Source organism: Cyprinus carpio, chromosome A25 (genome assembly GCF_018340385.1).
Source record: "Cyprinus carpio isolate SPL01 chromosome A25, ASM1834038v1, whole genome shotgun sequence".
Classification (NCBI taxonomy): domain Eukaryota; kingdom Metazoa; phylum Chordata; class Actinopteri; order Cypriniformes; family Cyprinidae; genus Cyprinus; species Cyprinus carpio.
In genome coordinates, this window is record NC_056596.1 from 13,332,998 (window position 1) to 13,355,381 (window position 22,384).

At 35.2% G+C, this 22,384-nt stretch overlaps 1 protein-coding gene across 19 annotated transcripts; it reads left to right on the top strand.

Annotated features, from left to right (window-relative positions):
* The first annotated feature begins 1,238 nt into the window (after nucleotides 1-1,238).
* LOC109069964 (tropomyosin alpha-1 chain-like) lies at nucleotides 1,239-21,476 on the top strand. Of its 19 annotated transcripts, none has more exons than XM_042715597.1 (10): nucleotides 1,255-1,580; nucleotides 2,374-2,499; nucleotides 7,941-8,074; nucleotides 9,838-9,955; nucleotides 10,508-10,578; nucleotides 11,392-11,467; nucleotides 13,528-13,590; nucleotides 13,825-13,894; nucleotides 15,062-15,140; nucleotides 19,532-19,577. In XM_042715597.1, exons 1-10 carry the CDS (start codon nucleotides 1,467-1,469, stop codon nucleotides 19,572-19,574), a joined length of 894 nt encoding a protein of 297 aa, XP_042571531.1. In that variant the 5' UTR covers nucleotides 1,255-1,466; the 3' UTR covers nucleotides 19,575-19,577. The 19 variants fall into 19 exon arrangements, with proteins under 19 accessions (XP_042571536.1, XP_042571538.1, XP_042571537.1 ...); XM_042715599.1 differs by lacking the exons at nucleotides 11,392-11,467; nucleotides 15,062-15,140; nucleotides 19,532-19,577 and adding exons at nucleotides 2,646-2,775; nucleotides 11,919-11,994; nucleotides 20,681-21,476 and having other exon boundaries at nucleotides 1,256-1,580; nucleotides 7,942-8,074; XM_019086553.2 differs by lacking the exons at nucleotides 11,392-11,467; nucleotides 19,532-19,577 and adding exons at nucleotides 11,919-11,994; nucleotides 16,967-17,222 and having other exon boundaries at nucleotides 1,260-1,580.
* The last annotated feature ends 908 nt before the right edge of the window (nucleotides 21,477-22,384 follow it).

Here is a 22,384-nt window from a genome sequence, read left to right on the forward strand (position 1 = left end):
TTAATGCAAACATACTGAGTGTCAAGAACAACCTAACTGTTTTGAGCTATTTAATACAAGAGAACAGAAATAGTGCAGATAACTGGTATTATATTTAAGACTGGGGTTATTTTAGGGAATTATCAGATTATGTTTGACCATTTGTCTAAGTGTTTTGAAAGTTGTAATTTACAGACTGGGCCAGGTGCTCGGGCATTAAGACCGCCCTAAAAATACTCTGAGAAGCTTGTCTAAGGAGGAAAGGGGCAGACTGAAGGATAACAGAGAGTATTCAGTGTGCTCAATATCCCAAAGAAACAAACTGAAGCTCCTTTTGCATCTATCATGGGATGCATAAAGGCACATTCCTGAGCCTGTAGATGACATTATATTAAGCCCAAGCAGAGTTTTTGTTCATTCATATCGTACAGAAGTGTTGAAACAAAGTCTTGTTTGAGTTCTGATAAGGTTCAGACCAGACTAATGATAAGTTATCATGAGCTAATGACACCTTATCAGTCTAAAAGTGTCTGGAAATATGAGAGTTTGACTTATTCTGTCATTGATGACTCTTGATTCAACATCTTTTTGTGAGTTTGATGGATCTTTTATCCAAAATAACTTATTTAGGGCAATTCTGATCGAGTAACCTCAGGTCATCAGGGTCAGAAAAGGCCACTTTAAATTATTTTATCACAAGAAATTCCATAATATATTATTTTTAATTGCAAAAACACCATAATTAATTATTTTCTATATCTATATCTATATATATATATCTATATATATCTATATATATATATATATATATATAGTATATATATATATATATAGATATATATAGATATATATATATATATATATTATATTTTTTTTTTTTTTTTTTTTTTTTTTTTTTTTTTACTTCCAATGTTTAATATTTTAAATATTGCCTCTCAAAAAATATGCACCTATCCCTAAATCAATCAAAGAAATATATAATATATAAATTAAAGAAGCTGCTGCTTTTTTAACATTTACATTTTGTAACATTTTTCTTTGAACCCTCAAAATAAAATGCATCAGATGGCCATGAGTGTTGCGTTTTGATGGCAGAGCGTCACGTAGAAAACGCGTCTCGAGACCCCCGCATGCGTTCTGTCCCATTCCGTCGCGCTCAGTATGTGTGAAGACGTCTCGAGGAGTTCGCCTTGCCCATCACACCCCTTATATAGACATATAAACGGTCAAATGTCGAGCAGCAGCGAATCGCCACTCAGATCCATAAAAAAGACACGGGGCATGGAGAAGCAGCCGAACGCGGCTGTTTCCAAAAAAGTATTGAATGTCCAGAGGAATTCAGTAACCCCTCCCGTGAAAGCGCGTATTTGAGAGCGCGCACAGGAGCGGGCGCTCGCACTCCAGCTCTGCGTTCAGTCCCAAGCGCTTCCGACCGTCGCTCCTCTCAGGACAGTTCTCTTTTGCAGCCGAGCAGCCAATAAGCAGCCATGGATGCCATTAAGAAGAAGATGCAGATGCTCAAGCTCGACAAGGAGAACGCCTTGGACAGAGCTGAGCAGGCTGAAGGAGACAAAAAGGCAGCGGAGGACAGGAGCAAACAGGTCTGCGCTTTTTATGAGGACTTTTAAAAGTTATCCATAACGCGCACGCGCCTCACCCGCGCGCTACTTGATAAATGGATTATTACTGCGCCTGAGTGGACTTATAGTAACAGTAACAGAAGAAGGGTAAAAATAACGAATTCGAGTATGACTTTTTTCAATGTGAATGAAAATTGTTAATACTGTTAATACGACGTACAATGACTCGCCCTTTTATTGCCATACATCTAGTGCAGAAACACGTAGCCATTCATTTATTAACCCTCAATGTTCCATTGATACAGGTTTAGCTACTGTCTTTACTCACTGTCGAATAATATTTCTGTTTCAACTACTTTTTCATCATTAGTAGGCTAATTAAAATCAAAATCGTTTAAATGTATGATGATTACGGGTTGCAGCCATAACCTTGGGATCAAATGCTATTTTTTAACACTGTAGTAATTATGAAATGAAAATCTTGTGTTTACCCTGACCAAATCAAAACTCGTTTGGCAGATGGGCCTATAATTGATGCTTTAACCCTTTATGTGGTATCATGAAGTACGTGAACTTTTAAAAAAGTATGATCCCAACAAAGCACAATGTAAAAAAAAATGAAACAGACACGTTAAGTATATTTTTGAGCTACTAAAAAGGCCTTTGGGTCTAAGAAACCACAAACCAAACCCCATTAAGGGTTAAAGAGCATGTTTAGTAGATTATTTGTAGTAGACATATTTATTGTTTTAATAGCATTTCTACTAAAAGTTGGCCTCGTTTGTGATGAAAACTGTCATTTATGCATGTGTAGTTAGAAGACGATCTAATTCAGTTGGAAAAGAGCTTGCGCGCAACCGAGGACGAGCGTGATAAAGTGTTTGAGGAGTACCAGAGCGTCGAGGAGAAGCTCCTGACCGCCGAGGAGGTGGCCACCAAGGTATTTCCCTGAGTGTTCCTGTCTGAATCTCCCTAACTCTTCTGTCTTCCCTTCTCTTTCTCTGTCGGTCTCTTTGCCCTCCACACCACACGCGCACTCTGCTTCCCTTCTTCACTGCTGTCAATCAATCACTCAAACACGCGCAGCTTGAGGATGACCTCCTAGCACTGCAGAAGAAACTGAAGGGCACTGAGGATGAGCTCGACAAATATTCTGAGGCTCTTAAAGATGCACAGGAGAAACTGGAGCTGGCTGAGAAGAAAGCTGCAGATGTGAGTATTTGGAGCATCACCGCCTTCACGCATCTTTTCCTGTACACTTTTGGCATGCCACACCTTTATTACTTACAGATAAGAGTCTGTCTGTTGTCAGTTGTCATATTTGAGGATGGTTGTTTATATTGCTTTCGGACCTATGTTTCTCTTAGCCTATAGGGAACTTAACTTTTTTTCCTCAGCTGTGAAAATAAAGTGACTCGTGAACTATAAGACAAAAAAGTTGTCTGTGGCATGGTGTTATAAACATAATCTGCATATCTCTGACCAAACATGGTGTATACTTATGCAAACATAAATACACGATTAATTTACAAGACGTGCATTCCAAGAAGAGAGTGAGCAGGCAGGCTGTTATATTTAGCCTAGTGCTTTATATGGTCAAGACTCAGATTGGGCTCTGCCCTTGAGACTGGTCGACTGGAAGTCTTTCTTTTAAAATTGCCATTGATTCTTTTAGTTTCAAAACTGAACTGTATCCTGAGAATTGCATGAGTAGACGATCCAAAGTCTTGACAAATATTTGCATAGCTTTGCATGATACAAGATAGTCCTCTGACCATCTAGCTCGAGCTCCAAACAATCATTTGAACTTGAGTTGTTTATGTTTCGTTGATTCGTCATGCGTTATTCAGAAATTGAGAGACATTTAAAAGAATATATTCCTATGTGAGTAGACATTGATTTTCACTCTTCTGTTGTGTTAAAATAAAAGATCTTTGTAGTACGGTCTTGAGTAGTGCACACTTGGACTCCCTCTCGTGTACATCAACAGAACTACAGTAAAGTGCAACATTCTACTTAAATTTCAAATAAAAATTATTTTTAACACCCAGGTATAATAGTAATATAATATTATTGATGTAAATAAATTATATAAATATAATAGTAATAAAATAATATTAATGTTAATACATTAATTTATTATTTCAATAATATATAGTAGTATTAGTATATATTTTTTTTATTTATACTAATAAATTTGTTTAATAGTAAACAAATTATTATAATCATAATAACATAATATTATTGTAACTATAATGATATTTTTGTCATGATATTCATGTAATAAAATATCAAGTTATTTAGAAATAAAATAATAGTAATAGCCTACAATATAATTCATTAATGTTAATAAATATATTAAATTATTATTTCAATTATATATTCATATAATTGTAATACAATTATAATAAATTAGTTTAATAGTAAACAAATTATTATAATCATAATAATGTAATATTACTGTAACCATAATATTATTGTTGTTAGAATATCCATGTAATACAATATCTAATTATTTAGAAATAAAAAGAAAAATATACATTATATATATATATATATATATATATATATATATATATATATATATATATATATATATATATATTTAGAATACTAATATATTATTATTAGTTAATGTCAGTAAATTATATATTATATAAATATAATAATATTTAGTAAATCTAATAGTAATAAATTAATATAATCATAATAATATTGTTTTTGTCATAATATCTATGTATCACAATATCAAATTGTTCTATCTATCTATCTATATTTAAACAATTTGATATTGTTATTTATTAATGTTAATAAATACATTAATTTACTATGTAAATATACTAAATTATTATATATAATTGTATAATTATAATCTAAATTATCATTTATTCCAATAAATGTATTATATAGTAATACATTAATATAATCATAATATAATATGACTGTAAGGGCGTATGCGCAATTATTCCTATAGAGGGCGCAACAGAACTAAACAACTACTGTACATGCGAGGCGCAGAACAACGCGCCCCCTCCCCTTGAAGCCATTCCGTATTTAGCAGCTCAGTTTCAGCACCAGCACGCAGTGTTACCCATCAGGCTCTTGATTAACGCTTTCAGGTGTGCAACAGGTGCAGGATGTAAACATGTATTGCACATCCTCCAAATGACTTTGAAATAAGTTACCATTTAAATGATTTGATAAATTATGTTTTTCATGAAGCATATTAAACATGCATTGCAGTTCCCCTCTTTTATGTCTCACATGGAAATACTGTTCGCTGAAAGCGGCAGATAAGCCCTAGTCCATGGCAATGACGTCGTTTGGGGCTCGCCTATGAAGACATGGTTACTTCCGGTGTGATCTGAAACGTCTTCTCGCACTCACAAATCAGGGGCAGCAGCGTCTCTGAGCTGTGTTCGTCCGAAGGAAACGCGTTCATATACGAGGCTTTTAGGGGTTGCTTAGAATAAGAATGGCGGCTACATCGCTGGAAGCAGTCAAGCGGAAAATAAAACTGTTGCAAGAGCAAGCGGACGGAGCTGAGGAGAGAGCGGAGAAACTGCAGAAGCAACTGGCGCTCGAGAGGAAAGCCAGAGAAGCAGTAAGAACGCCGAATGATACAAAGTATAAATGTTGTAATGCACCGCGCTGTGTTTCAATGTAACGTCGTGCGCATTCCAGGCGCTCCGGTGTGCGTGCGTTCATTTAACAGCGGCGTATAGCGCAGATATGATAGTGCGCACAGTGATGTGCGGTATGAACGTAGCGGAATTTCTCAGACGCCCTCTACGCACTGTTTATCCGCTCGTTAAATGGCGACATTTGTATCACGCCCGTTTCTTAATAACTTATCAGTTCTTACTTCCAACAAAGAGGAGACGCGAATTAAATGTCTGCCAGTGTGATTATAAACTGAAGCATGTAAATAGAGTTTAGGTGCTGAATAACGATATCCGATTCGTATCCGACCGAGTTGTTCATTTGAGTCGAATCTTGAGAATGAATCAGTTCAACCGGTTCACCAAATCGGTCTGATTGATTGGTTCACGAATTTGACTGAAGTGCTGTGAACGGTCTTAGACCTGTCCGACTCATAACAGAGCGAATTTATACACGGGAACCGTTTTGTTCGAACATGATCGATTCAGTTAGTGAACTGATAATGTATAGGGAAATGATATCAAGCATTCAAAATCTGTTTTAATAAATATTTTTTTTTTTTTTTTTTAAATGGCAGAAACTTTCAGCTATGAGATTAAAAATATATTTTGGACTAAATTTGCAAGTTTGTTTACTTAATGCAAAGTCATGCTAGAATATGACTTATTTTATGAACTGAATCATGGCTGCAAACAGAATTAAGACTAATTAAATAATATTTAAAAACACTCATAAATAAATAAAGGAATCTCTGTGGCTCAGACTCTGTGATGAAATTACGTCTGAATGTCTAAGAATTAGTGAGTCGTTTTTGAAACGGTTATTTGAATTGAACCGTTCAAAAGAATCGATTCGCGGAAATGAGTCGGACGTTTTGAAACGGGACGTTTAAACAACAGAGTTGTTTTCACCCCAAACTTTGAGACTGCTAACGATATCTCTGTGCAGTACACACCCCTGTGTGTTCAGTCTGTTCTCTTGTTGATGGTCGGAGAGTCTGGTTATAATCCAGTTAGTTAAATTGTACTCCTGTGAACAGGTGCTTGTTTGATGACAATTTATGCTGGATCAGAGGCTCAGAGTGTAATCATTTTAGGCTAATACCCTACAGCAGTACAGTAGTGATCCTGGACAGAACTGTTGATGTGGGCTGTGCTGTAATGGTTTCATCTTAATGACTAGGAGTTGCTGTATGTTGACATCTCATGAAGCATTTGAGAACTTTCCCTTTTATGGCCAGTCTGCATCGTCTCATACAGTGAGACTCATCTTTGTCATGCTGAAATAAATAGTGATGGCTGTAGTTATAGATGCGTGGCATTAATAATCAGTCTCAGTCTTTTCTAAACAAGCATACTTAAGACTCTGGGTCCTTTAGGTTCAGTGCTGGCTGTCAAGTTTATCTGTGTTAATTTCTAGTTTTCCATATCTCAGCTGAAAATATAGCATGCACTTTGTACCCACGTAAGGCCTTTGCTTATCACTGGGACTTAAGCAGAGAATATTTGTTATGCATGCTATAAAAACATAAATATGCACTTATTTTGATGGTGTAACAATATTGTATATTTTAAAATATCTAAGAATATATAAATGTAAATTAATTTAGCATGAGTTAAAAGCCAGCCTTATAGCCCAGATCTTTTATTGGGTGTAATGTGGTGACAACACATTGTTTGTCTAAAATGTCAAAAGTTGAGCAAGTAATGTGGCAGATGAGTTTGGTTAGGGCTGGCTTTCACTACAGATGTTCACATTAAGTTTGATTCAGATTCAGAAGCTTTTGATTTCAATTTGATTCAGTTCTGATTCTGTTTTATGAGATTCTGATTCATTTAGGTATATTACAGTTGCCGTATCTTTTATCATCTGAGCGATTTATTTTCGATTTACGTTCCATGCGATTAATGCGATTTGTGGTGAATGAGAGTTACGTGAGCCCAGATTTTTATTTATAATGTTTTTTTTTTTTTTTTTTTTTTTGTATAGCTTATTTCCCATGCACCGTTAGTTTTTCACTCTAAATTAGTTTTGGCTTGGCGTTTACAGTAAATGTTTTTTTTTTTTTTATTGGATTCCACTATATATTGTTTTAATAATTTTTTTTTATTCCTCTTCTGGATATCACTGAATTTAAAGTGTTTATTGTTGAAGAAAGAACGAACATAGTTTATAATGTTTGTAAATGTTTAGTTTTATTTGCTGGTATATTGCTTTATTTCTGGATACATAAATGCACAAGCTTCATAAAGCAGCACTGAGTTTCACTGCAGCCAGCGAGAGTATGTTTGAAATGGTCCAGCTTGTGTATGTGTCAGGTAGCAGGAGCAGCGTGTAGTTCTTCACTGGTCATGTGTGTTTGGCCTTGGACTGTGTAATCTGTGTAGGTCTGCTGGGAATCCCTCCCAATGCCAGTTAATGTTGTCCCAGAGGCTCGGTAATGATCCGATGGCCTAGTCCTGTCTCTTCCATTAACATTGCTGCCGTAACGTGCTATATGGTGTGCAACCACAGCAGAAGGAATCATTCCGGCTCAGTATGTCTTAATGGAAGCTAGTGAGTACTGCCGTTTATAACCAATTTGCATCATCGTCATCAAAAAAAGCACTGGATGGATTCTTTACTCTGAATGGGAGCCGTCAGCATTTGTGTGGTTTGGGTGTCACTGACTATTTGAATTGATCTTGAGCATTTATGCCAGTTCCTCTGTGCTCTTCAGCTGAGGGTGATGTAGCTTCCCTGAACAGACGTATCCAGCTGGTGGAGGAGGAGTTGGATCGCGCACAGGAGCGTTTGGCTACTGCCCTGCAGAAGCTGGAGGAGGCCGAGAAGGCTGCCGATGAGAGCGAGAGGTTAGTACTGTGACACTTTACAATTACAAAGAATTGTGTGGTACGGTCTATCCCGTTTTATAGTCAAATGAAATGCGGTGGAAAAGTCTACTGACAACCAGCTTTACAAGTGTGTAGATGTATCAGCAAGGTCATTGCTGTGCAGGACTAGTGGAGTTTTGTGAATGACGCTTAAGAGTGAATCATTCATGTTGGCATTTTCACTTACATTTTGAGTATTTCATTGTAAAGACAGCCTACATACATTTATCTCATGCTTATTAAAACGCATACAGTGCATGTGTGTATATAGCATACTGTGGTAATGTAAGGTAAATTGCAATTAAGTGTAGCATTCTGTAGGACTGTCAGTCTGAGTCACTGAAGCAGAACAAGTCAGTTGAGCAGGTCCACACCCCGTCCCTCCCCCTCTCGCAGAAACTGTGGTTACTGTGTGCAGCTCCACCGATGTGTTGCTATTGAAATGACAACATGCTGCCACTTCCTAGCCTGCACCGCACATCTGGTGCCCTGCATAAAGACTGTTTGTGTGCGCTGAGGAAATCCATGTAATTTGCTTATCACCAGCACCACGACCCTACATGAGTAAACTTTATAGTTATGTTTCGGCAAGCATTGCTCTTATTATTTATATATATAAAATATGTGTGTATGTGTATACACACACACTTTTATATATAAAATTTATAATATGCTATAAAAATAAAGCATTATTTAAATACATAATTTTTTGAATTATATAAACCATTTAAAATGTAAAGTATTTTGTTTGTTTGTTTTTTTTTTTTTACTTTAAAATCCACTGACTAGACATGTTTTTGAAAGCCCTTGAAATGCCTCTGCATATAGCAGAAAAATCGAGGGCATTGCGGAGGGTTGTAGTTGTGATGCTGTTTTTGGCCTAAACAACTGACGTGAGCTGTTTGCGTAGAGCCAGTGGGTTCCTGAATAAACAGCAATTTGTAGAGCCACTAGGCTGCATTTCCCTTCCTTTGTTTGCCCACACAGAGGCCCTCTGTCTCCAGCCCAGCGCGCCTGCATAGAACCACTCTGTACCGAGACCTGGTGTAGCTCTTAAGTGCTTTTTCCCTCTCATTCATCTGTTCTGATGGTGACTGTTGTGATATTACAAGAAAACATGGGTTTAGAAGCTAACAGATGGAATAACATCTGCAAAGTTACATTTTTATGCTGATAATACAATTATTTATTCAGCTGCACCCTCGTTGGCTCAAGCTATTGAAATCCTTCGGGACAGTTTTTATACTTTTCAGCTTATTTTATTACAACTGAAATTAGTTATTGAAATTAGAAATTGGTTTGCACATAGAAAGAGTATCACATATGTTATTGTTTGCTGTAAAGGCATTGCTGGATATGCTTCCAAATTACATTACTAGTCCTTTATGCTTCTGTAGAAAACTATATCACCAGATCATCAGACGGGATTCAATTAGAAGTACCTGGGGTACATTCAGAGCACAGAAAATCAGCTTTCTCTTACTATGCTCCTTGGTTGTGGAATGAATGAAATGTCTCAAAGGGACCTTCCTAGAAAAATAAAGGACAGACAGACAAATAAATAAATAACAGCTCAAGAAAACTCCACTAAAATGGTATCTTTGGTTCCTGAGCTTAGCTGCAGACACGTTGGCAGCTTTGAATGTAATTTGTAGCGAGTTATTGATCCAAATTCAGTCATGGTGATGCTATAGAGAGGTTTTGTTCTCTCTTTCACTCCATTTCTTGTTTCCTTCTTCCAGAGGCATGAAGGTCATTGAGAACAGAGCTCTGAAGGATGAAGAGAAGATGGAGATCCAGGAGATCCAGCTCAAGGAGGCCAAACACATCGCTGAGGAGGCCGACCGCAAATACGAGGAGGCAGGTTTCCCCAGCCGCCAAACCACACATGCGCACACATAAGAAAAAAAGAAACTAATGACTTCCTGCCAAGTCTCATGAACTTTCACAATTAAAGTGTGAGCAAGCAGATGCTTGCAGTTCAGCATGAAAAAAAAAAGATTTGCTGAATTTTGTAATCTGATCAAATATAGCTTTTTGTTTTGTTTTGGTTTGTTTTTGTCTTTATTTTATTTAATGTTTTTTTTTTTTGTTTGTTGTTGTTTTAGTTTGTTCTTTGTCTTCATTTTTTTCTTAATTTAAAATTTTCGCTTTTTGTTTTCTTGTGGTGTTTTATTGCTTTGTTTTTGTTTTAGATTTGTTTTTGTCTCTTACTTTTGTTTAGTTTTTTTTATATTGTTTTTGATTTTGTGTTGTCTCTTTTTTTTCCTTGTCTTGTTTCTTTGTTTTCATGTTTTGTTTTGGGGTTTTTTTTTTCATTTAATGTGTAGAAAGTTTTTATTTTTTTCCCTCTCAATTTGCTAATAAGTACAAGTATGTAATTGTCCCATGAGCTGTCCTGTGTGTGTGCAGGTGGCCCGTAAGCTGGTGATCGTTGAGGGTGAGCTGGAGCGCACAGAGGAGCGCGCTGAGCTGAATGAGAGGTACGAGACGTTCCTGCAGACTCTTGCCTTTCTGCACAAACCTACATTTACAGACATTCATGTTCATGCATGTGCCCGACTCTCTTCACACACTCACAAACCCTTACAGATTCTGTGTCAGGAGGCGTACACACAGAATGCATGAGACGCTAAATAACCTTTTACTTTTCTGAGGTCAAAGAACTCAAAATGATTTAATCACTAAAGATTCTTAGTAACATATTGTTACTTTTTTAACATACAGTTCTTTGTAACCTGTATAAGAGCCTTTACTAATAAATGTTAGTATTGTCAACACTCTGTGCGCTCTGCTTGTCCCACCCCCAACTTTTTCTGGTTGGTCCATTGTTTCAAAATTAACATGCATCATTCTGCAACACTATTTTTAACTTGAACATATCTGAATGGCATCCTCAGGCCTTGTGGTCTGTGCCTGTATACAACTAGGCCCACTTCCCTACTATCTAGTATGCGTAAAAAGCAGTACATCGAATAAGTAGTATGTCTGCGTACAAATTATTCATAAAACAATAAAGTAAATATACTTGGATGACCTTCTATTTCTGCTGGGATTCTGAAGTTGGCACCTAACATACACACCAACAATTAATGTTTATTGTTGTAAAACAAGAATCGTCCTGAGTGAACGTCCCCTACAAATTTTACTACCATATCACTAATGGCTAATACCTGCTTCACATTCATGTTTCTTGTTTTGGTTCTCGTATGTTTTAATTTTTTTTATTTTTGCATGCACTGTTAACATGCATGTGGCCGTGTTTGGAATGGCCTTCCCTCTGCACACACTAACAGAAGCCTTCGGAGATTAGAGGATGAGCTTCGAGTGTTGGACCAAACCTATAAGTCATTAAAGGCATCAGAAGACCAGGTACTGTACGCCAGTCATTAGGTCGCATACATCTAACTGTCCCACTTGGCCTTGTGTGCTCTGTAGTAGGCAAAACTACCGTTTCCCTCACTTGCTACCCATGCCGCTTTATTTGCACCATCTTTTTTGTTTGTTTGTTTCACGCCCTTCTAACTTGGCAGGAATGCTGCAACTCGATTTCTTCTCATACGGTGTAACTCCTAACAACTTGCATGCAGCAGTTGCGTAGACTTCGATTCGTCATCATGGCACATTCCTGCTGTGTTAAGGGGACTTTGGGATCCCCTTGTCCTGCACCCTGTTTTGATTGATTTTGGGTTTTTGTTTCTTTTTCCCCTCCTCTTTCCTCTCTTCCGGTTCCCTGATGTCCCTCTGTTCCAACCTGCTTCTGGTTCTCCTCCTCTCAATGTACCTTTCCTCTTCCCCCTGCGATCTATGTGTAAAACACCAGCAAATGTGCTGAGCTTGAAGAAGAGTTGAAAACTGTGACCAACAACCTGAAGTCCCTGGAAGCCCAGGCTGAGAAGGTAGGTGTGCTGCTGCTGCTGCTGCTCTCCTAGGCACACCATCCAACCTATCCTCCTCAACAAATGTGATAACCAGTGCTTCTAAGTGTTTAACAATTCATCTTTGTCTGTATGATGTCAGTGAGGGGTTTAATTGTGAGCTTACTTTGCTGAAAATACCAGCTTTATTTTCAGATTTGTACTGCTGTGGTGCTGGCCTAACTGGTGCATCAACATTTATTTATTTTTTTTGGTCACTCCGTGGTTATGATTATGGTAATTTTTCAGGCGGGGATCCAAAAAAAAAAAGACAACTTTTCTTAAATGTTGTTTGGCAACCTACACAGATGTTATTAAATATTGACTGCACCACAGATAGAAATACATAGATGCCTAATTAGTGGCTGTTTCTAATTAAGCACTAAAGAGCAAGTTAACTTTGCTTCTGCATCCATAGTTATGCGCATGTATGAATATCTGAATCTGCAGTAGACATTAGCTTACACAACATTAAAAACTTACCATATTTAAAAAAAAAAAACCTGTAATATTGAGTTAATACTAGAGCTGTCAACGGTGTAAATATAAATACACACGCACATATATTTAAGAAATATATATAGTGTGTGTGTATATTTAAGTATGCGCTGTGTGTGTGTGTGTGTGTGTGTATATATAATACACATGCACATATATTTAAGAAATATATATATATATATGTGTGTATAATGTGTGTGTGTGTATGTGTGTATGTGTGTATATATATATATATATATATATATATATATATATATATATATATAAAGCATTTCTTAAATATGTATGTGTGTGTTTATATATACAGTACATACACATTTTACTTAAGCAAACTTTTATTTTGGGTGCGATTTAATCGTTTTGCCAGCCCTAGTGCATATTAAAAACCCAAACAAACACGTTCTCATTTGTGAAAAGTTGTCGCATTTCTTTGATAATTTACATGTCAGTGGTTTTTACAACCCAAGGCTGCACAATGTTGTGACATCTTGGAAAACTCATTGATTTTTACTGTGCGTGACGACACATTGACCATTCCAAGATGGCGGACACGTCATCGGGTCTGAAGCGGTTGAATGCGGCATCTACCTATACAGTCTACATGGACCAAACAGTCATTTGTGTGTGTTCAAGTCAAAAAATCACAGTTACCAGTCACTCACTAGTTATCAATAATACTCTTAAACTTCTTTGTGTGTGTGTGTGTGTGTGTGTGTGTGTGTGTGTGAATTTCTACAGTTACAACTACTCTTAAACTTCTTGCTGATGCTTATGTCACTACTATGGCAACCGAAGTAGATATAATTGAATATTGACTACACGGTCCATGATAATGTCATCATTTATGCAATGACAGTGGAGGTGGTCAGTCCTAGAGATCAGACTTGTGAAGAAAAATCAGGTTTATGTGCGGTAACAAACAGCCTTAGGGTGTTATTGAGCGGAGTGCTAATGTAGTGTTATGTGCTTGTGTGCTGGTTTGTGTTTTGACGTCTGTCCATCTTATGATGTCTGCAGTACTCACAGAAAGAAGACAAATATGAGGAGGAGATCAAGGTCCTCACTGACAAACTGAAGGAGGTATGAACATCTTCATCACATGATATTTAGTCATCCTTCTGTCCAGGGGGAGGCTAGTATATCAAGTCTTATTTCACTATATGAATAGTTTTAGATTACTATCATGATGTATGTATCACATATAATAATAATTTATTTTATTAGATTTTTTGCAGAGTCTGGGCATTAAAATAAATTATTCGCTAGAAATGACTGTCCCAGCAGTCTCAATTATTTATTTATTTTTTTCTGCAGGCCGAGACCCGTGCCGAGTTCGCCGAGAGGTCAGTCGCCAAGCTTGAGAAGACCATTGATGACCTTGAAGGTACGACTTTCGTTTTCATTCATTCGTTTCATTTCAGCCCCTGTCCGGTTTTCATTCATACGTGTGATTGTGAAGTATTCAGTGCGACTACTGCTTTCGCTTAAGCCTTTTATTTCTCTACTGTCATTGTTCCTCAAACCTTCCGCCCTACTGGCCTTCTTTCAGCTTCCTTATCATTCAGTCGCACAGTTAAGCATTACCTCTTGCGGAGAGACCAGTCATTGTGCAGATCCACACACAGACTTCACTTTGTACGATGACAGCCGTGTTATTGAGGTGCAATTACACGCAGCATTTAAACCCGATTAGGCTTTTATGAGCTGCTGTTAAATAGTCTTCTCCTGTCCTGCTCATTTGGATTTACACAAGCCCAAGTTCATTTTCATAACTCTACCGCCATGTTTGCACTTTGTTAATGTATCTGTGATAATACAACATCCTGGTCAATGAGGCATCAGTAAGAACCTTAACAGGGATAGTTCATCCAAAAATGTAAATGGTTATTTATTCGCCTTCATGTCAAACCTGTTTGCTTTCATTTACTTCTGTGGAACACAAACAAAGTTTACATATGAGTTCCCAGAGTGCTCCTTTCCCAAATTTCCCATAATAGGAACTTTGGACATACTGTAAAACATACTGTAAAAGCAGTCTATGACTCGTGCACTATATGAAAAGTATGCTAAATATTCAAGACATCAGTGACAATGAAACCAGTGACACCTGGAATAACATCTAGACAAGCCATAAATGAGTTGAATGAGATTTAAGAGCTACAGCGTTTTGCAGAAACTAAATTGTTTTCGGCTGAAGAAGGAAAGTCATGCAGGTTTTGAGGGTGAATAAATGCTGACAGAATTCATTTAACATCTTGTTCAGTGAGTGACCTGCGAGCGACCCTGTTTGGTATTTCACGGTGACTTTGACGAATGTGTCATGGTCTTTGCCTTGTGTTCAAGTTCCTTTCCATTCCTCCCTAACTTTATTTTCTGTTTTCCCTCCACTTCTCTCTCTGTCTTCACGTCACTCTCGCTGTCTGTCACTCTGGTCTTGCCGCTGGATTGGATGCTTCACTCCTGCACCTGTTTTTATCCCTTCCCTCCACCTCTTCCTCTCCACCCTCCTCTGTCTGCCCTCCATCAAACACACCGTCCTGAATCTCGATAGATGAGTTGTATTCCCAGAAACTCAAGTACAAAGCCATCAGCGAGGAGCTGGACCACGCTCTCAACGACATGACTTCAATGTAATTCATCTGCGGTCTCTGCCTGTGCCTGTGCCCCTCCCCCATTACCCATAATCCCCCTCTCACCCGCTCTAAATAAGGTCTTGTATCTTCAGTTCACACACTGATTCTTCATTCTTTTTAAAACTCTATCTCTGTAACTCTACAAGACTTATGGTTCCTGTACTGCTATTTGAGGTATTTGAAGTATTTTGCTTGGTTCAAATACATCCATGTGTTAATGTTAAGGCCATGGCTTGTAGAGTCAGTGTATAGGAGTTTTGTGATTGGAATTTATAACTATTGTGTTACTTTTTTAAATAATCTTGTGTAAAAACAAAACTTCTCAAAACTTTAGTTCAATTTTTGCTACTAAATTAAAATATTTGTAAAAATATATATATATATTAAATTAAAAATCTAAAAAAATATTAAATAAAAATATTCTAATAATATATCTAAAAAAAAAATCTAAAAAAAATATTAAAAAAAATTTGAAATGTTTGATTTATTTAAAAAAAAATATATAAAAATGAAATATTTTTTCCACTAAATAAATGCTCAGAATATTTAATTTTTGTTTATATTAACATGACATGCCTGTTGAAAAAAAAAATAATACACACACTTCCGTTCAGAAGTTTGAGGTCAGTAAAGATGTTAAAATTAAATAAAATTTAATAAATATATGAAAATGTATATTATTAATTATTGGAAATATTACTAGTATTTGATTTTTCTTCAGCAAGGATGCATTTAATTGTTTACTATAACTGTTCTTTTGAATCATTTAAAGGAACATTAAGATTCATGAAAAATATTTTAATTTTTTTTTAAATATTAAGCGGCAATTAAGAAATGTTTTTTTGATCACCAAGTCGGTATGTTAGCATGATTTCTGAAGGATTATGTGACACTGAAGACTGGAGTAATGATGCTGAAAATTCAGCTTTACATCACAGGAATAAATTACATATTAAAATATATTCAAAAAGAGCAACTGGTATTTTAAATTGTAGTAATATTTCACAATTTTTCTTGGTGTACATGAGTCTTTCAAAAACAGTTTAATCTTACCAACCCCAAACATTTCAAAAGGTAGTCCATATTTGTAACTAAAACATTTTGACAAAGATTTCTGTAGAAAAAAAGTCATCACTGAATCAAAGTCTGTTTAAGCTGATTCACTGAAAAATATACTGATTCATGAACGCGAACTGAATTTCTTGATATTGTTGCTATTCTATCTTAAGAAATCCATCTAATCTCAAAGTCTTTATGAAAGTTAACAATATTTAGGATGTTGGTTAATTGTATAACACAATAATATAGAAAGCTTTATAAAGATGGACTATATCACCCAGCACTACTGGCAGTACTGTGAAGTCTTGACCCCAAAGCATGTGATGTTTAGTCAGAAATGCACCACGTTTTTACAGTGGGAAGCGTTTCATGCTCCGTGACTTCCTGTGTGTGGTGTTTTCCTCTACTAACAAGGTCTTCTTCTGTTCAGAAGACAGGCCCAAAGCCTGCCGTGTAGAGATGCTTTCTGATCTCATCTGCTGACATCAGGTTTGATGTTGTGTCATATGTAGTAGTTGTTTAGGAGCGTGAGCTGCTTGGTAAGTCAGCCGTGAGGCTGTCTGGCTCCCCTCTATGGCCATTCAGCATTTATCAGAGATATAGTGTGAGCCGGATATGTTTCTGATTTTAGAGATTAATGGAGACTCTGTATAATAAATAAGCACCGTGGCTCCTGTATGTGGTGGTTTCTTCCCTCTTCTTGTGTTTGATGGCTTTCTCTGTCCCTTCCATCACCTTTTTTCTTACTTTTTCCCCCTGCGCAGATAAATTGTTCATCAAAGACGCGTCCCGCCGGCTGAATGACTTCACTCTGCTCTTTCCAGCCTTTCTTTTCCTCTCATCCCTCTACATTATGTTTTGTTCTCCATCTATTCTTGTACAGAACCTTTAATTATTTTGGTTTTATGTAAAACTATGTAAATGTCTCATTTTTGTCCTTTTTGTTCTTTATTTCCTTTTCATTTCTATGTGCTTTTATTGCTGTGGCTCTAATAAAGTCAGAAGCACTGGTAGAAGTCATGGGTTTCTTCTTCTATGGTTATTATGTGAGATGTAACAGCAAGGAGAAAGTGAGCTCTTGTTTCTTAATAAAGCCAATATTTTCATGTGAGGAAAGTTCCTAAAGTGCTGCACGTTGGTTTTTCCTCATATTTACATGTTAGGCAAATTCATTCTCTCCTACTATTCAAATATCTGTGTCTTTTTAATCAGGTTTTCTCATGGAGGTAGATGACGGTCAATTCTGTTTAACATCTGTTTATTAAACCGCATGATTACCTGTCATTTATAAGCTGTGTTTGTACTGCACTAGTAGTAAATGTTAAAAAAAAAAGTATCCACCTCAACCTAAATTCACCTGTGCCTAAAAACATATTCTCTCAATTTGCGAATGGAGAGGTTTCAAAAGCTAGCATCACTAATACTTAGGGTTGTGGTGTTAAACAAAGCCCGAAACTGAAATACAGTATAAGTATTAAATGCCTCTAAAAAAAAAATGAATCGTACATCAAATTGAACTGCGTCTTGAGGAGAGATCTCATAGACTTGCATTAAGAGAGCAGATCTGAGCCATATGAGAATATTATGTCTAATACTTAAAGCACCCCTGCAACTGTTTCTTCAGAAAATCTCAGTTATATTTCTGTATTATGTAATAACACCAGATCCACCAGTCTTTTGTTGCTATAAGGGTGTTTTAAAACATTCCCCACTGTTTACTGAAGGAGAGCAGTGTTGCAGTAGATCTTAAATATTTCATAATTTTACAGTTAAAAAAAAAAATAATGAAACCTTTTTAAAGCCATAAAATGTATATATAAATTTGATGTTATTTATTTATTTTTGAAGTGTTTCGAGCATTTTATCTTCAAATGCATGCGTTGTCACTAGTGAAAACAGACGTCTTCACTTCGGGTGACTTCACTTCACTTTTTGTTTTTTCTCAAAGGCAAAGCTCCTAATCTGCTGTTTACATATTTTACAAAGGCATGAGAATTCAAATTTAAATACGGTGAATGTCTTCCCATCCTAGTTAGAGTTCTACAATAAGGTTTTTTTCCCTCTTCTACTTTCTGTGTGGCATGAAAAAAAGTGTATGTGTGTGTATATATATATATATATATATATATATATATATATATATATATATATATATATATATATATATATATATATATATATATATATATATATATATATATATATTATAAATATATAAATATTATTAGGGATGCGATATGCATACTGCAACTACCGGTGCAATAGGATCCACCCCTATGACGATGCAATGCATTCAATGCAATATGATGCAATGGTAAAAAGTATGATGCCATGCAATTCAATATGGTATAGATAGTTTGCTTTTACTACTTTGGTTCATTATAATTATTTGGTGGAAGATGCAGCTCTACCTCTTCCATGTTAATCTATATGTTGTGATATGTCATATGTAGCAGCAGTGTCGATGAGGGAACGTGCTTGAGAAACAGTTTAGAGAGGAGAAATCAATCTACATAAAAACAAATATTCGTCACAAATTATTGGTCACTTTCTAAATAATAAAAGTATAGGTCATCTACTACTAGTTAAATATATATATATATATATATATATATATATATATATATATAATCAGTTTTTACAAATGTTAGAAACAATGCATTGATGCAAATGCTAACTTGTATCCGATGCGAACTTTTTTTTTAATTTAGATCAATGTATCACATTGCTAACTTTTATCTATCTCTTTATTTATTTATATATATATATCTATTTATATATATATATATTATTTATTATTATATATATATATATATATATATATATATATATATATATATATATTATATATATATATATATATATATATATATATAATTTTTTTTTTTTTTTTTTTTTTTTTTTTTTACATTTTTGATAAGTGCAATATTTTTTTCTAATAGCTGAAATTCTGTAATATGGGTATAATGTAATTGAAAAATATTGCATACGGTGATTTACTTCCTTAAATTAATGATTTGTTCAACATTTCTGAGACTACATCACAAGTAATTTTCACAATTTTGCGACAACTTCAACCATGTTGTCCATCAACCACACACACACAACACTGTGTGACTGTTGTACTGGGCTGTTCTTATTGTTGAGCTCTGCTAGTGAGTACATGAGCTCTGTGTCCTGCTGTCTGATCATCTGATTCACCTCCTCCAGGTTGGTTTGAGTCGGAGTAAACCGTGAAATGCCACTAACCTGCAGCTGTTCTCATTTCTTCTTCACTCTGTTCTTTCTGTGTTTCTCTCTCTTGTCTTAATCTGCTGCCGCTCCTGTAGACCGTCTCTACCAGCAACTCGAGAAAAACCGCCTTCTCTCTAACGAGCTAAGAATGGCCTTGAATGAGGACTAAAACTAGAAGACTTTATTTTTTGTTTCTTTTCACCAAATGGTGTCTAAAGTGAATGCTGTTTTGAATGAAAGTTCAAGGAACGTGTTTTTGTAACAAAGTTACTCTCTTGCTGCCTTCAAGTCATATTGGAAAATCATGATTACAAGTTGAGATTAACCACAAAATAACAAATAGTTGGTATGTTGCATTTTGTGCACTATTGATTTTTATTTAATTAATATAAAAACCAAACCAAAAATAAAACATATACAAAATAAAAATAATATATTAAATATTTAAACAATATATTATAAATGTAATATTTAGATATTTAAATATATTATAAAAAAATCTCCTTGCTGTTCATTGTAAAAAAAAAAGTCCTTTTTATTCTGTAAAAAAAGATATATATATATTATATATATATATATATATATATATATATATAATATAAATATATATATATATATATATATATATATATATAAAAATATGGCGAGATAAAAAAAAAATATTTTTCCCATACGTTATATAAATCTATTTTCCTGTACTCTTGATTGTCAAGGAAAACCCTTCCTGACTTTGATTATGCTCTATATTTAATAATAGAATTTGAATTTTTTTATTTTTTTTTAAATATGCATTATATAAATACTATTCTTTGCTCTGAATTATTTCAGGGGGAAAAAGAAAAAGAAAAAAAATCCTGGAGTTGTTATTCAGTGAAAGATAAATTGATCAATGCATTTTAATGCAAACCGCAAATGATTAAAATGCAACTTCCGAACTCGTCCCAGAAGGACTTGAAGGCAGCATTTGGTTAATGGATGGCTACCACTTCAATCAGGACGTCATCTAATGCCTTTTGCCTTATGCAAGAGTCAGCACTCTTTAACTGTGTCTGTTATACATTTATATATTAACCCATGTATATCACTATGTATATATAATGTATCTCTGCTATGGATATTTATATGAAAGCATGAACCGTGTGAAGTATGCATGTTATAGGACCATGCTCAAGGCATCCAGTGCATGTTATTCCCTACATGCTTTGCATTGATATTAACATGTCTTTCACTTGATGTTCTAACAGAAAAACTCTCACACGCTAAAGAAGAAAACGTCGATATGAACCAGATGTTGGAACAGACTCTATTGGAGCTGAATAACATGTGAATCCTGCTCACGTAATCATGACGATGTCTGCATTTTGTTTTGTTTTTTTCATCCTGACAATTTGATTGAGTAACATGTGCCATTTGTTACAAAAGCTTTAGTTTTCCTTGTATTTTATTTTATTTTTATGTAATATTATGGTACATGTTTGTTTTATTCTGGTTGTGCACAAGTGAAACAAAGTTAGCAACAATTGCACTTCATTATAGGCACATAACGGTTCTAGTGGACATGCGAGTCTGAAGCCAAGTTGAATTGAAATTGAAAGGTTTTTTCTTTTTATAGTGTACATGGGATTAGGTTGTCCTGTGTATACTGGTGCTACTGTGAAGGCGGAGGTCTAGCAGTGTGTAGCTTATAGTAGTTTATGATTTTTTTTCTTTTTTCCAATTTGGATATCAGTCTTTGTGCCAATATCTAGTCCTAAAGGGACTTACTTACACTCCAACTTTTATTTATTTTTGTTTTCCCTCCTTTTTTGCTACAAGATGTCAGGCAAGGTTTTTTTTTTTTTTTTTTTTGCTGAGTTCGCTTACACCGAAAACCATGTGGTTCAAAATGTGCTCCTTTTGAATTTGAAAAATATGATGAAATCACATTTGGTTGTGCCTCATTCATTTTAGTCATTTTAAATGTAGGTGTATTAAATGTATGTCATACAGAAATGTACAAAGCTAAAATAAATATAAATAAAACCACTCCGTTTGACATTTTCTAAAGCCTGGGGTCTGTTTCTGAGGTGTTTTTAGTGCTTCAAGTGCACTTGTGCTCTGAATTGCTCCCTATTTTCACTTCAGAGCCTTTCATCTCCTCCCACTCATTGCTAAGAGGATGCTGCTTCACAACACATGCTAATCAGACTATCTGCTTCCTGTGACAAACAGTATTATATTTGCTTATTCTGGTGCATAATGTCTCACTGGAAGATTTTAGTTGTAATGTCTAAGCAGTTGGAATGTGTAGAACATGTAGACACTGCAGGACGTGAAGTAACCGAATGCGTTCAGATGTTAAAACCACTTGATTTCAAAACCAGACCATTTCAGCCAAAGTCTTTCTTGAGGCTTACTGTTAAAACTGATGCAACACTTGTGTTGTTGGAAATAGTGCTGCATGATAATGTCAAGGTGAAGTTTTAGCTTATCAGTGTTTTGACTGGTGAGCTGATGGCGGCTATTTCAAACTGTAAACAAACTATTTCAGAGCTTCAAGCTGCACAGATTCAGGGCTGTTGTTGACTGTTTCAGCATATCTTGACAAAATGAATGCTGAAAGAATCCACTTAGTGTGAATAAAAATGGCTAATATAATAAATATAATTATATAATTATAAATATGTTATGTATAATTAGATTTGTGTGTATGTGTGTGTATAAATATATACACATAGATATTTTTTATTGTGATCTAAACATTCCAATAATAATATATCTAAGCATTTAAATATTTTGTGTAATATATAATTTGATCTTTTTTGAGATAGATTTTTTTTTCTTCTGATATAAATAATAATATGTAATAATATAATTACAATAATGATATATTTTTATATTTTCTTCTGATCCAAGCATTTATATAATATATTTTAAATATTTTTCTATTTTTAATAATTTTTTATTCT

What these genes read in the sequence shown, in the direction of transcription:
- LOC109069964 (XM_042715599.1), top strand. Translation starts at nt 1,467, where the DNA reads ATGGATGCCATTAAGAAGAAGATGCAGATGCTCAAGCTCGACAAGGAG. An exon ending in CCGACCGCAAATACGAGGAG is followed by an intron (nt 9,956 to 10,507) that starts GCAGGTTTCCCC and finishes GTGTGTGTGCAG; the next exon opens with GTGGCCCGTAAGCTGGTGAT. An exon ending in CGCGCTGAGCTGAATGAGAG is followed by an intron (nt 10,579 to 11,918) that starts GTACGAGACGTT and finishes GTAAAACACCAG; the next exon opens with CAAATGTGCTGAGCTTGAAG.